We start from the raw sequence: 14,753 nt of genomic DNA, 5'->3' as shown, positions 1-14,753 counted from the left end.
TATCTCGCCAAACGCTGGAGACATCGATCGCTCGAGTGTCAAAGTCATCTGCAAACAAGTAGATCAATCGCTGAACCGCGATTGTTCGCATCCAGAAAACCTTCAACGGAAGACCACCAGAGCTTCGGGATTTCCCATCTGATGTCAGATGGATGTTTGATGATCTAGTGGTGGTAGATCGTCGTTTGTGCTGATTTCTCCCCACCACTCTCATACTCGAAACGCCATGCAGCCTAGCTCACGTGCTTCAGAAGGCGATCTCAGGCTGGCGTCTTGTAAGTACTGCTTTCCGCCTTTCACTAAACTCTCTCACGTACTTTCTTTATTATTAGTTTTCTAGCTATGGCTTTTTGTTACCTATTACCCTTCGAATGTCGGGTGGTGAAGTAAACCATATCGCGGATTATTACTGTTACCTTTGTCTTCTTTCAATTGCGGAAGTTTTTTCAAGCTTTCAACCTTTTTTGCAGAAGAGTATAGTTTAGGTTCTTACGCTCTTTTGCTACGTTAATATATTTGAAGATCGATGTGTTGTATGGTTCGATGGCGTAGTTGGTTATCGCATCTGTCTAACACACAGAAGGTCCCCAGTTCGAGCCTGGGTCGAATCACTACGGGTATGCGTAATTATTTTTTAATTATCCTCCCACGCATTCCACTGTCGTTTGTCTCGCCCCAGTACTGGCAACGAGGCAGGATGAGTTGGAGATGTAGGTCTACAAGAACGAACGAACGAAATGGAAAGGTAAAACACAAAGGGAAGACATCTAACGAAAATTAAAATTATCATCGATATCCCGAAATCGACCAGCTCCTTCATCCTTCCAAGATACCACCGAACGTCTGAGCCGAATCTCACACTCCCTACAAACCACCGAACCGACATCCAACCCAAGTCCATCATCTGGTAAGGGACAAAGTTGGCACAACTCAGCGTTACATCCTTCCACTGAACACTTCAAAGCGCTCCTACACCCGGAACAAAGCGATGAGGAACAATTTGTACACGATTTCGATGAGCTGCAACTGTAGGATATAATCGGATTGGGTCCCGTTTCGGATGTGTACGTGGACTCGGCGCCAGGGCAGGATGAGAACGGGTCAATGGCAGAGAGACAGACGGGTAGTGGCGCGGTGCACAAGGTACAGCTCGGTGGTGGGATACAGTCGATGCAATATGGATTATGGATCGAGGAAGAACAAGGACAAGAAGGAGACATGGCGGGACATTTGGAACAGAGGGGAGTAAAACACGACGGGCATTCCCATACCAACGGACTCCCATCAGCGGAACAACTCGAAGACGCGCAACAGTCGCATATCCACCGGTGTTCGCATCCAAACCCACCTTCGGGTGAACAATCGGGGCAGATGAGAGCGATCTCCGGGGATGCCCGGACTTGTTGATCTGCGTTCGAGGAATGTTTTTTCGAGTTCTTGGATTTATTACGCTTGGGCTCGTAACAACGCGACCAACAGCCTTTGTTATCACATCTGCCCCAAAGAAGAGATTCGTCGTCGTCTAGACAGTCGTTACAAGGGGCGACCTTGGGCGCATGAGCGGGAATGATATGTTGATCGCTCGTCTCGTGGTCGTTTCCCGATGCTGATGAGCACCACTGTTCCTGTTCCTCCCGTTTTCTCTTTCTACTACTACCCGTTAAACTTCGACTCGACCCTGCTAATATATCCTTCACTGGTGCACCAACACATATCCCGAAAGACCGGGAATCACATCTAGCAATGGGACAAAGGCAGTCTGGAAGGTTGGCTAGCTGGATGCTGGGAGGCGTGAGTGGTGGTGTGAGGAGCCCGAGGTCGTCTTTTGGTTCGCATGGATGGGTTGAGACCGAGATGATCTCTTCTCCCTCCGGGAATTCAAAAGGATTATGAGACACATGCGAAGCTTTTGGTGTGTTGAGTGACCGAAACGTGCCCGAGGGAAATTCTGCGGTTGGCGTTGGAGTAGAAGGAGTCACTGGCGTCAATGGAGGAGAAGTTGTAGGCGGTGTCAGTGTTCGTGTAAACGGATTGGGGAGAGGTGGGATGATAATAGTCGGCTTAGGTCTAGCAAGTGATCTGCGGAATGTGTTGGCAACGTTTTCCATGGCCGTGCACGGTTAAAAGGACTCGGAGCGTCGAAGCACCGCAGGAAGGAGGGTCGATAACGAAATCAAAACGTCCATCTATATAGCCAGAGGAAAAGGAAAAGGCACCCCAGAAGCCCCAGTTAGTAGTGGCGGACGTAAGGAGGAAGGAAGGATCTGCAAATATGTAAGGAGTTGATGTGTGCGGCTGAATTGTAGGGTTGATGAAAGTTTGTTTGATGTCGAATTCCCGCGTTACCACTTCGAAACGTCAACAAATTGCGGGATTCCCACATCTGCCACCAGAGCAGAGTTGCGCCGACACTGAATTAACACCGAACGCGGACTGAAGGAGTCATAGAAGGAAAAGTGAGGAGGTTAAAAGCTTGCTATATTAGAAAGCCCCGGCTGACCATTCGTTTTACGGTGTCCACATGTAAGGTAAGACCCTGGCTGAACGAGCGAGGATTGGCTGCCTATGATCGTCGAGGAAGATGAGGCTATGTCGCCACCCCAGGCAAGCCAGAAGCCGCGGAACGTAAGATGGCTCTATTGAAGCAGCCCCGATCCCTTCCGAACTGTATGTATTGAATTCAGGTTACTGCAATGGTGTAACGGAGTCCTGACTCCTGAGGAGCTCGGGAATCATGAAACACAGTGAAACGGTTAAATTTCAGATATTCATCAAAACGTTAGAATCATGGAAAAACTCACCTTGTGCTTGACCCCATCCACTGAGAAAACTTCGACAATATCAGATGTGTACATACGGAGACTGGACGGGCGCTTTCTCACCTGGGACGCCGTGAACAAGTTTTAAATGCCTGGCAACCCCCATTATAAGCTTTATAATTAGTACCTGATCAGTTCGATGATGGACATTTTGATTGGGATGTGAGATCTTGTGAGATCCTAGTTCCGAGTGTCCCTTCCTGCCCATGAGCTAAGTTGAAAAATTGTCAACTCGGAATTGGCACTGTACCGTCGCAAAGGCTTCTGGACGATCGCAAAATGTGCTTATTTTCGGAGGTCCGACATCCGTTCAGTCATCCCTAGAAGAGTAAATCTCGTGGCCCGGGTGCCACGAAATCGCGTTAATCCGATTCTCCGTTCCTCAGTACGTCTACTATTGTTCCCACCCTCCCGCAACCCCACTGTTCACTTGAAGTAATATCATGATAGCCAATCTTGAAAGCTTGCACCACCAATTCCGGTATAATTGGAAAAACGGAATGTGGCGAGAACGAACAATTCATTGGCCAGGGAACTGTGGGCGCGAGGTAGTTCAAGGATGATATCGTCCTGCACCGGTTTTTCTGATCAGAAACTTCATGAACCTGTTCTGATATCTCGGAACATCGTATATACTTAAATACATACACAACGGAAATTCCCGTCGGAAATCCTCAGGATGACAGGTCCGAATTAGCTTCGGAGGGACCACGTCAAAATTTGAGTTGGCCCAACGGAGCGAGTGGGATCCTCAGGTTCATCCGGTCATGTCAAGCCTGCTTCGAAAATTTGAGTTTACGCCACTGAGGTACGAATCAAACAGAAAGGCGACTCACCGCTCGAAACACCGGTATAGATCAGAAATTTATCTATCAAGTTCCTGCCAACCAGTTTCACCCGGCATCGCATGACGAAGTTCGAGACAAAAATAGGGACCATAGGATTCCAGGTAAGCCACTCCGGGATAAAGTACTTGCTATTCCGGTCCGAACCAAGTAAGAACTAATGCAGAAAGATTAAGGCCGAACCCTTGCCACTGCACCGTATGCTTACCTTCTGTTTTGATTTTCACACGAGTGTCTACTCAGTCTGACGAGGGAAACCCGGGATAAGTACGACACTCCGATAGTCAATAGGAAGATGCACTATCTTGCATGGAGTGTCTGAAAAAGAAATTCTATGTTTTTCTATGGGAGAGAAGTAGGTTGGTCAGTCCTACTACCTATCTTGTTGTTTTCATTGGCAAAGGCAAAAATGAAGCTCACTAACTAAAACAAATTTGAGTCTGGAAGATCGGCACAAATATTACTAAATCAATATCAGAAAATTGGAAATTTCAAACTGGAAACCATTACGGAGTCCCTTCTCAGTAGTAACCAGTGGGCTGCACTTTGATGTAGGAGGCACACTTGCTCATTGGGCTGTCTTAGTAAAATTACCCTGGTGCACCAGTGGGACCTTCAATCTTCACTCATGCATGGAACTCGGAGGAAACTTGTCATGATATGAAGTAGATGCCATTGTTACCTGGTGAGGAAATGCCTTGGCTACTGACCTTAGGACCACTATTTTGGTTGTACAGATATCCACTTGATTTCTGTAGGTATTAGTGTTTAGTGTGCTCAGGTGTTCCCTCAGTGGCCCAATTCAGGATGGGCATGGAAATAGGTAAAAATATAGCTGACTCACTGATCCATATAGACACAGAAAGCATTGAAACTGACTGAAATCTCCACTATATTCATACACACAGAGATGGACAGTCAGTAGCCATGTCTGATCTGCATGTAGACAGAAAGGGTGAGTGGGATGAGGGGCACTGGATATTAAGTAGACTAATCACTGAGGAACATCCAGTCTTGCAATGCTATCCTAGTAGCTTGCTTGCTCCTCCAGCCTGCTTGCTCTATATGTTTTAAAGTATTTATACTGTCTATTAATTTGTATGCCTGGTTGTATGTCCTATCAAAAATAGAGACAGAAATGGGCAAAAATTTCGCTACCTGATACTAATGTAGACAGAAACCACCTCAACGTGGTTTAGAGGTATAAATACAAAAATGGCTATTTTTTGGGGGGGACTGGATCAAATCTATAACTGCATATGCCTCCCCTCTTCCATGGTGATTGTCACGAACTTGCTGTACTCCGAGTACTCCTCCATAGTACTTCACGTGTCATCACAACCCCTCCCGCCTTCATGCTTGATCATTTCGATCCTTGCGATCATCCTCTCTTCCACCCCTTCAGCCCCTTACCGTTGAGCACTCTGTCCGACTTGTGATCGCCGTAGACCATCATAGATAGGGAGGCCCCTGCCCCTCAACTCCTTACCCCTTAAGTAGTGTAGTATATAAGTGTCACGAACTCGCCATGCTCTGAGTACTCCTCCATAGTACTTCATGTGTTATCACAACCCCTCCCGCCTTCGCGCTTGATCACCATAGACCATCGTAGATAGGGAGGCCCCTGCCCCTCGACTCCTTACCCCTTAAGTAGTGTAGTATATAAGTACTCCAAGTGTACAGTAGAACTTCACTCCTTTTTCCCCTTCAATTGTCAGCTCACCTCACCCAAGGATCGACTCCTGACAATAGACAAGAGTACCCCAGGGGCGACCTGACCTTTTCTACTCTTACCAACCTTTAGTTTGGAAACCTCCCACCCTGATCGCTGTGCATATGTCTGCCACCTTAGATCAGGACACCCACATGAATCCCAACGTCTCCCAACATGCTGGACCGGCTCTCCCCAATCCAGAAGTCCTTGCTCAAGGAACCGAAGAATGGTTCCAGGGTCTTAACACACAACAGCAGGATAGGGAACTCAATGTCAACATCTGGCGACAACTTAGTCAGTTGAATTCCCAAAACGAAGTCATTGCTAGATTACTCAAGAAGAGTCATAGCCGGAGTAATGAGAAATCGTCTGCTACAAAGCCCAAAGCATTCAATGGAACCCCCAAAGGCATTGATCCCTTCTTTGCCCAGCTCTACATTTATTTCCAGAGAAATCCAGAGAAGTACGCTGTGGACCATGCAAAGGTCCTCGAAACCCTTGCCCATATGACTGACGGAGTACTGCCTCCTAAATGGGTGGCTAATAAAATCCGAGAAATCGAGAACGGACAGTGGCCAGCGTCATTCAATGACCTAAAGGCAGAAATCCGTCGAGATTTTGCTGGTGGTGACCAGAAGGATATAGCACAGAGGAAGCTCCACAGCCTGGTCCAGAAACCTAACAAGTTGGCTAGTCAATTCTTCCTCGAGTTTGAGGAGTACTGAGCCGAGTCTGGGCTCGAAGAAGAGGGACTCCTCATGCTTTTAAAAACGAATCTCAAACCATTCCTCATTAGCTGTATCTACGCCATGGATCCTATGCCGCAGACCTACGACAAATGGAAGGAAGCAGCAATTCGGTTCGACCTTCAGGAGCACAGTGCACGGACTCTGAGAGCGGAGCATAATGTGCTTACTCCGGCAGTGAAACCTACAGCAGCAGTACCCCGGAGTACCAACAATCCTTTCTGGAATCAGGTATCAACAGTACCCACTGTGTCGACTGCGACCTCGGGACCTGCAGAAGCTAAAACAGGAACCAGTATAACCTTCGGAGGTCAAGGACGACCTATGGAAATTGATCAAGCCCATGCTTGTCCTAATGCTTGGAATGCAAACCGTCAGTGTTACAACTGCCAAGAAGTCGGCCACCTTGCGTGGGACTGTCCTCATCCCAGGGTTAATCACATGTCTTGACTTCTTAACAAAATCCAGTCGTTTAGTACTGCAGAGAAAGCGGAGTTCAGGAAAATTGGAGAGGAGGCGGGTTTTTAAAACCCCTTAGGAAGAAAGATACGCCACCTAAGGGATCCTTTGTCTGTGAATCCAATAACAATCGGTTCAGTGTTTTAACGAACGAGAGTGACTTGGTGAAAGACGAAGACGTATCAGAAAAACCCATACCCAACTCATCGCCAAAAGCAAAAAGGGACGGAGTACCTTGGCGAGTACCTGCTCAAGTACCCCCTAAAACTAGTAATCCTGAACTCCCTTACCCCGCATCGAAGAAGGATGCCTATTGGATCTATTGGAATTTGTGTCACAGTGAGGAAAAGGGACGACATCTCCTAAAGAAATGGTCGCATGAAAGCAGGACGTCCGAAGTCGACAACGACTTAATACGTGATATTCTCCGGATGACAATCCAAGATACACTTTCGACCATTAAACAGCTAAAAGAATCTGTTCAATGGATCCGGAAGATTCAAGGAGATTCTGTGTTAGTGCTGATGACTCTGGAGACCCTTAACTCGCACAAAGGACTTGTTACTGAAGCCCTCCTCGATTGCAGAGCCACCAGTTGCTACATCAATAAGGCGTTTGCGATGGATAAAGGCCTCGAATTGAATGAGTTAGCTTGGCCAATCCCTGTCTATAACACTGATGGTACTCCTAATCGTGCAGGCAGGATTTCCCACATGGCTAAACTTCGAATTACAATCCAGGACCACACTGAAGTCACCACGTTCGCTGTAACCGATACGGGAAAAAGCGATGTGATCATAGGGTATAACTGGCTTCGGCATCATAACCCAACGGTGGACTGGAAAAAGGGGACCCTTCAGTTTAATTGATGCCCGCCAGAGTGTAAATGTCGCCGAATGTGGCAAATATGGAAGGAAGAAGATACTGAAGATATCAAAAAGGAGGATCGAATCTTCATGATGCAAATTCGCTTCGAAGACGAGAAAGCGGAACAGATTGGCGCAGCAAGGAGCATAGCGGCGGAACTAGCTGCCCAGTACGCACAGGAACAAGGGAAAAGGACTATAGAAGAAATGGTACCCCCGGAGTACCTTGAAAAGTACCGCTCGGTATTTGAAAAAGGAGATTTCGACTCCTTACCCGAGCGAAGGAAGTGGGACCATGCCATTGAACTCAAGGAAGGCTCGGAACCCTTCAAGAGTAAACTGTATCCACTGTCAGCAGAGGAACAGAAGGAACTTGACGTGTTTATAGAAGAACACCTGAAGACCGGACATATTCACCCATCCAAGTCCCCCATATCCTCGCCCTTTTTCTTTGTAAAAAAGAAAGACGGGAAACTGCGTCCAGTACAGGACTACCGCAAACTGAACACAATGACGATCAAGAATCAGTACCCCATTCCCCTCATCTCCTACGTACTCTATAAACTCTGGAATGCCAAGATTTTCACAAAATTAGATGTACAATGGGGATACAATAATATCAGGATTAAAGAAGGGGACGAACAAAAGGCAGCATTTGTGACCAACTGGGGCCTTTTCGAGCCCCTGGTGATGTTCTTTGGCCTAACGAACTCCCCCGCAACCTTCCAAACTATGATGAACGAAATCTTTGCAGATCTCGTTATCGCTGGAAAGGTTATTGTTTACATGGACGATATCCTGATCTTCAGTGAAGACATGGACTCGCACAGAGAGACAGTGGACAAGGTACTCCGCATTCTACAGGAGCATAACCTATACCTCAAACCAGAAAAGTGCGAATTCCATAAAGCTGAAGTTGAGTACCTGGGTTTAATCGTTGGGAATGGCCGTCTACGTATGGATCCTGTAAAGGTTGACGGAATAAGAAAGTGGGAAACGCCCGAATGCGTGAAGGAAGTTCAAAGCTTTCTAGGCTTCACAAATTTCTACCAAAAGTTTATTCATGGGTACTCCAACCTCTCCCGACCCTTGAACGACTTGACAAAAAAGGAGCATGTATGGAACTGGGAAGGCCCTGAGCAGAAAGCATTTGACTCGCTAAAGGACGCAGTATGCTCGGACCCGGTACTCCATTTCCCTATCAATCATGCACCATTTAGGGTTGAGGCAGATAGCTCGAACTTGCAATGGGAGCGATCTTATCCCAAAAGCAAGAGGATGGGTGGGTGCCGATCACATTTCTGTTGAAAGGACTGAACGAAACCGAGAGGAACTATGACATCCACGACAAGGAAATGTTGGCTATCATGTGTGCACTCTCAGAATGGAGGCATTATCTCATGAATGGAGTACAATTCGAAATCTGGTCTGATCACCGAAATTTACAATACTTTATGATGTCAAAAACCCTCAATCGACGACAGGTGAGATGGTCGGTGACTCTAGTGGATTACGACTTTGTACTGGTTCATAAACCGGGAAAATCGCAGACTAAACCGGACTTACTTTTGAGACGAAAAGGCCATGAGAGGGGGGAGAATGATAACAGAGACATTGTCCTCTTAAAACCCGAATTTCTTCGCGCCATTCACGCCGCGAGTACCGAAGGTACTCCCAGGGACCACTTTCTGGAAGAGATCAAAAGACACAAGGCAAAATGGGAAGTCAAGGTCTTAGAAATGGGAGAAAACAAGGGCAACATCGAGAACCACAGAGATTTATGTACCCCCTGAAAAGAGCTTGCGGCACGAGATTATTCGATTTCATCACGACCCTACTTCACGGGACACCCAGGACAGGCAGAAACCACCGAACTTATACTATGATATTATTGGTGGCCCACAATCTATCGGGATGTCAAAGCATATGCTAGGGGATGCCCCACCTGCCAGAGAACCAAAACTTTTCCCGGTAAACCACGAGGACTCTTAAGTCCTAATGTCGTCCCTAGTCAACTATGGCAGTATATATCCTGCAACTTGATCACCAAACTCCCAGAGGCTCATGGGTACACCACTATACTGGTAGTGGTTGATCGACTTAGTAAGAGAGTACGTGCTGTACCCACTTATGACAAAGTTGATAGCAAAGGAATTGCGAAGCTCTTCCTTGATCAGGTTTGGAGAGATTTCGGTCTCCCAGAATGGGTGATCAGCAATCGGGGTACAGTGTTTATCTCCAAGTTCTTGAAGGCGCTGTACGATATCCTGGGTATCAAGATGAACGTATCAACAGCCTATCACCCGCAAACAGATGGCCAAACAGAGCGTGTCAACATGGAAATCGAGCAGTACCTACGAGTCTTTTGTAATTGGAGACAAGACGATTGGGACGAATGGACTCCCATGGCGGAATTCTATTACAACGATCGCACCCATAGTTCGACTGGGTACTCCCCGTTCTATCTAACGTGTGGCTTCCACCCTCGAAAGGCAACCAAACCATTCATGAAGACGAACAATGAAACGGCAGAAGAATTCTTTACCCGGCTTAACCGAGCCTGCGACGATGCACAAGCATGCCTCCGTCGCAGTGCAGAACTTATGAAGGAGTACTACAACACCAAGTGAAGGCCAGCAGAGGACTACAAACCTGGAGACTTGGTTTACCTCGAAGGGAAGAATTTTAGAACAGAACAGCCATCTGTGAAGCTTGGGGATAAACACTACGGCCCCTTCAAAATTATTGAGAAGGTCGGCAGTTCATCCTACAAGTTGGACCTCCCCGTGACATGGAAGCGAGTACACAGTGTTTTCCATACGGTACTCCTCACCGGTCATCGACCTTCCGTTGCCAAGCACCAACAAGAAGATGTGTCCCGAGAACCAGCAAGTGTTGAGGACGGCGAAGCTGTGTGGGACATGGAAGAAATACTGGACTCCAAGATGGTGTACAATCGCCGGACGAAAACCTCTGTCTTACACTATCTCGTTAAATGGCTCACTTATCCATTATCGGAATCCACATAGGAACCGGTTGACAACCTTGGTGATGGTTGTAAGAAAATGATTGAAAAGTTCCATCGTTCCAACCCGGGTGCTCCCCGACGAATTAGCGCAATCCTGCCATTTCGACCACGAGAAAATTACACCAAAAGTACTCAAAAAAGTCAGCCTTGGGTATATGGTATAACCACGAAGCCTTCAAGGGCGAAGGCCCTTAAGGGGGGGGTAATGTCATGAACTCGCCATACTCCGAGTACTCCTCCATAGTACTTCATGTGTTATCACAACCTCTCCCGCCTTCGAGCTTGATCATTTCGATCCTTGCGATCGTCCTCTCTTCCACCCCTTCGGCCCCTTACCGTTGACCATTCTGTCTGACTCGCGATCGCCGTAGACCATCGTAGATAGGGAGGCCCCTGCCCCTCGACTCCTTACCCCTTAAGTAGTGTAGTATATAAGTACTCCAAGTGTACAGTAGAACTTCACTCTTGTCTGGTCAATCCTACCTAGGAGTCATTCCTTTTTCCCCTTCAATTGTCAGCTCGCCTCACCCAAGGATTGACTCCTGACAGTGATTGTATTCTGAGTTTCTGTTTTGTTCTATTTTGCACAGTGTACAGTATGTTGTTAGAAAAGAATTATTGCTATCAGGCAGTACATCACCTGTAATGATACTTGCATCCTCTTGTATCAACCTCTCTTTAACATAATATTACACAGATATTGGCATATATCCAGAGGCAAGCAGTACATCCAGTCAGCCAGTACCAGATACTTTATATACTTTGAACATACTTAAAGGTAGAAATTTGTACATGAGAAATAGTATCAACCACTGTATTGGAGATGTTTGTGTAGAATGATTTATGTGATTCATATGTATGTGGATTCTGAACCGAAAGAATTAGTTGTGGATTTAAAGGCGATGAGTTGTAGAACTGTGTAGTTTACCACCAGCTTTCTGTGGGTTAATAAAGTGCTTTGTTCACTTTATTGAGGATTGGTATGGGACTAAATATAGTTGTAATTTGAAGATAGAAACTCACTTCCAACATCTACTTTAACGGGGCTATACAATGTGCAGCACAGCGCACCCAAAACGAAGTGCAGCACAGCAGCACAGTGAGTGCTAAATGCAGCACAGTCAACTTCCGAGCAGCACACCCAACCGGAAGTTATTTTCCGGGTGTGCAACTGTGCTGCAAGCTGAACTCCTGATGTGTTGCTTCGCATGTATTCTAAGTTGGTTAGTAATAGTATGTATGTACATAAATCTACTCTTATTTTACTAAGTAACGTCTAGTAATATAAGTAAATAAGACTTGTTGCAAACTTAAGAAAAACCGCTACATCCAAACGAATGTACTAAAAATTGAAGTCAAATTGAAACTACTAATTAACTTTATTGATTAAGCTCTTCTCGAGCCAGGTTTTCTTCTAAATGAAACCAGCTTGCTCATAGAGGCAGTGGCGAGAGTCTGGGTTTCTGCCTCGGCAACCCTTGAAGTTGGTTTGCGGCTACGCTTCGCATTCCCCTGAATGATGGTCAAAACGTCGGGTACGTCTCTTTCCTTTCGCTTGGTACGCCGGTCCTGGACTTGAGTTCCTGCATCAGCGACAGCCGTGAGAGTAGTGTTGGATGACCCAGAGACCACGAATTTGGTAGAATCAGCCACATCCTCAGGCTGAGGGAGTGGCTGATAATCCTGAACCATCCCGAGATTCTCATCTGCTGGTTTCTCAGCGACTGGATCATCTGCCATAAAGCCATTTGAATTCTGCGGCTCACAGAACAAATCAGACAGTGACAGCAGCTCAAAGTCGTCTGCAAAAGGTTCTATAAGAAAACGTGTGGCCCATAAATCAGCTGAAATGCAACGCACCGTCATCAGACTCGTCTTGAATCTGCATCTTTGCAGCCTTCTTTGCCTTCTTTGTCTGTTTCCAAATCTTTACTCGACCGCTTGAGCTCGAGAGTTCTTGCAGTTTCCTCTTCTTCGGCATCCTGATCTTGTGAAGAGCACCAGAGGAGGTTGTCGCCATCCTTGAATCTCTGAGCAGCTGCTTCAGGTCATCCCTCCTTGCCTTCGCAAGCTTCAACTCGTCCTGCGCTGAATCTAACTTGTTTTGAAGCTCAGCAGTTGCATTCTGTTGTTTTTCCGCCGTTCTTGCTTTTGTTGCCCGATTATTGCGACGAGTAGCATTGCGTGTTTGATGGTCTACAAGCTCATTGTGCGTGTTAGATGGCACCCCACTTTCCCGGACCATCTGCACCTCTTTGAGTGTTGCTGTGTCTATATCCCGACCTCTAAAGGATAGGGTTAACTAATGTCAACTGAACTGAAGACAGCATTGCGAAGACTTATGTTTGAATTGCCGAAACAATTTTCTGATGCTTGAATGATCTCTCTTTTGACCATGCATGTTGCCCCTCACCAGCATTGGTGTGATTTGGCGTTTCGTCCCAATCTGGACCCATGGGGGAGAGGCCACCAATGGTGCATGGGATAATCCAATCAATTGACCGTTTGTGCTTCCACCAAGCTGAGAGGATGTTAGTCTCCTAAAATGTATTAGCAAGGCTGGTGTTACTTACCAGTCAGAGCTGGAATCTTGAAGGATAGAACAAAGACATGAAACCTTTCTAGGTCTTCTTTCGTCTTGATGTGATTCATATAGTTCACAAGGTGGCGATAGTCCTTCTTTGTCAGTTTAAGTCTGAAGTCGTGTATGCCTCTGCCGAAAGCATCATTAGTAAAAAGCTAATGATATTTGTAACCACTCTCACCTTTTAGCATGAACATGACATAGCTTGATGAAGTATGGAGGCAAACACTTTCCATTCAACTTGCTATAGGAGACATCCTGAGACTTGGCGAACGACACCGCGGCACCTTTCACCTGAGCTATCTCCATATCCACAACCATTGCAAGTAGATTACCCTCTGGTCATAGACGCTTGAAAGCCAGAGGTTGACCAGTCAAGTCAAGCGTTATTTTCTGCACCGCGTCAAAGAGCTTCTCATAAGAAGTGGTATCATGGCGGTTCGTGTATATGCGCATTATTGTGAGTGCTATATTTACTTCAGCACTTAAGCTAGCTCTGTTATAATCGTATGGAAAACACACCTCGTTGAACGGTATAGCGATATAAATCGGAAAAGACCTTAAAGATGCATATTTATACAATTTTTAACACTTATGAGTTATAAATTATGGGATTAATAGGACTAGAGTGAGCCCGCACTTCTAGTTAAAGCATGAGCCTCTACAAGAGACTTTATCCGTACGAAATGTACAAAATTAGGAAAGATGAGAGACTTCGCTGAAGTTCAGAAAACTGTACGAACTTTGGGAAGCAGCCGTTTAAAAACCTTCGTTCTTGTATTGGAAGGCCTCCTCTTACTCCTGGAATGCTCATAGCGAACATAGGGATTTTATTATCCACTTTATTGAAACTTCAATGAAGTCTGGTTGGACTGCTCGGATATATGGAATTCTCGGATATAGAAATCCAAACAAGGATAAAGGAAGGAACATCCGATTCTCACGAATGGAAAACGGAAAGAATAGGAATTTCTCGGAAAACCAAGGAAACACGGACTTCAGCGAAGTGCACGTGTTATTTGATTTCAAGAGAGAAACCTTGGGGACAGGGCCTAGGATCGAGGCTAGATCTTCTCCAAAAAGGAATAGAACAGGAACAGGAAGAATGGATACGCCTGAAACAGGGACTCGTTCCCTAGGAAAAACAGGAGAATGCGGATATGTCGGGTACTTCGGCGAAGTCAAGTCCCTACATCGCAACCAGGAAACAAGGAACAGATATTCAGTTTAATATTTGATTTAGCACTTCAGCACATAAAACTCTTGTATTATACCCGATTAAGCGAGTTTCTGTTCGACTGAAAGGGATTTCATTATTATTTGCCAGTTTCACACATATTTTGGACTTTTACTATTATCTATTAGAAAAACCGTATATAAGGAGGGCAGGAAAGAGGGATTTTCCCCAGCAACCTACGAGAGGAGACACAGTTCACCTACTAGGATTCGCTCGAGATTTGACCTTTGCCCCAGTCTTCACTGAAGTTGGTGTTCTATGTTTGGAAGGATAGATTAGATTATTGCAATTGAATTTGGTATTGGCATATTGTCTTGGAATTGAACTCTGGATATTGAAGTCAATTTGGACTTATATTGAATTTGGATTGCTATTGTCTAGTTTGGATATTGAACTTGGAACCGAACTTCGGCAAAGACTTGTAAAAGCTTTGTTGAAAAGTCAGATATCGAATT

General features: G+C 45.9%; 2 protein-coding genes and 1 non-coding gene across 3 annotated transcripts; 1 reads left to right on the top strand and 2 right to left on the bottom strand.

The window, feature by feature from the left end:
- Positions 1-537: 537 nt before the first annotated feature.
- On the top strand, positions 538-611 carry E1B28_011954. Its single transcript has one exon. It is a non-coding gene; the product is annotated as a tRNA-Val (tRNA).
- Positions 612-958: 347 nt separating this feature from the next.
- E1B28_011953 (uncharacterized protein) lies at positions 959-2,108 on the bottom strand (the record flags this gene model as incomplete). The annotated part of the gene is made up of 2 exons (XM_043157012.1): positions 959-969; positions 1,349-2,108. The coding sequence occupies 2 exons, from the start codon at positions 2,106-2,108 to the stop codon at positions 959-961; spliced, it is 771 nt and encodes a 256-aa protein (XP_043004377.1).
- A 9,755-nt stretch (positions 2,109-11,863) lies between these two features.
- E1B28_011952 (uncharacterized protein) lies at positions 11,864-13,382 on the bottom strand (the record flags this gene model as incomplete). The annotated part of the gene is made up of 5 exons (XM_043157011.1): positions 11,864-12,279; positions 12,338-12,779; positions 12,838-12,998; positions 13,051-13,190; positions 13,243-13,382. The coding sequence occupies 5 exons, from the start codon at positions 13,380-13,382 to the stop codon at positions 11,864-11,866; spliced, it is 1,299 nt and encodes a 432-aa protein (XP_043004376.1).
- Positions 13,383-14,753: the final 1,371 nt, after the last annotated feature.

The sequence above is a fragment of the Marasmius oreades genome, chromosome 8 (genome assembly GCF_018924745.1).
Source record: "Marasmius oreades isolate 03SP1 chromosome 8, whole genome shotgun sequence".
Classification (NCBI taxonomy): domain Eukaryota; kingdom Fungi; phylum Basidiomycota; class Agaricomycetes; order Agaricales; family Marasmiaceae; genus Marasmius; species Marasmius oreades.
This window is presented reverse-complemented; position numbering and strand designations above follow the sequence as displayed.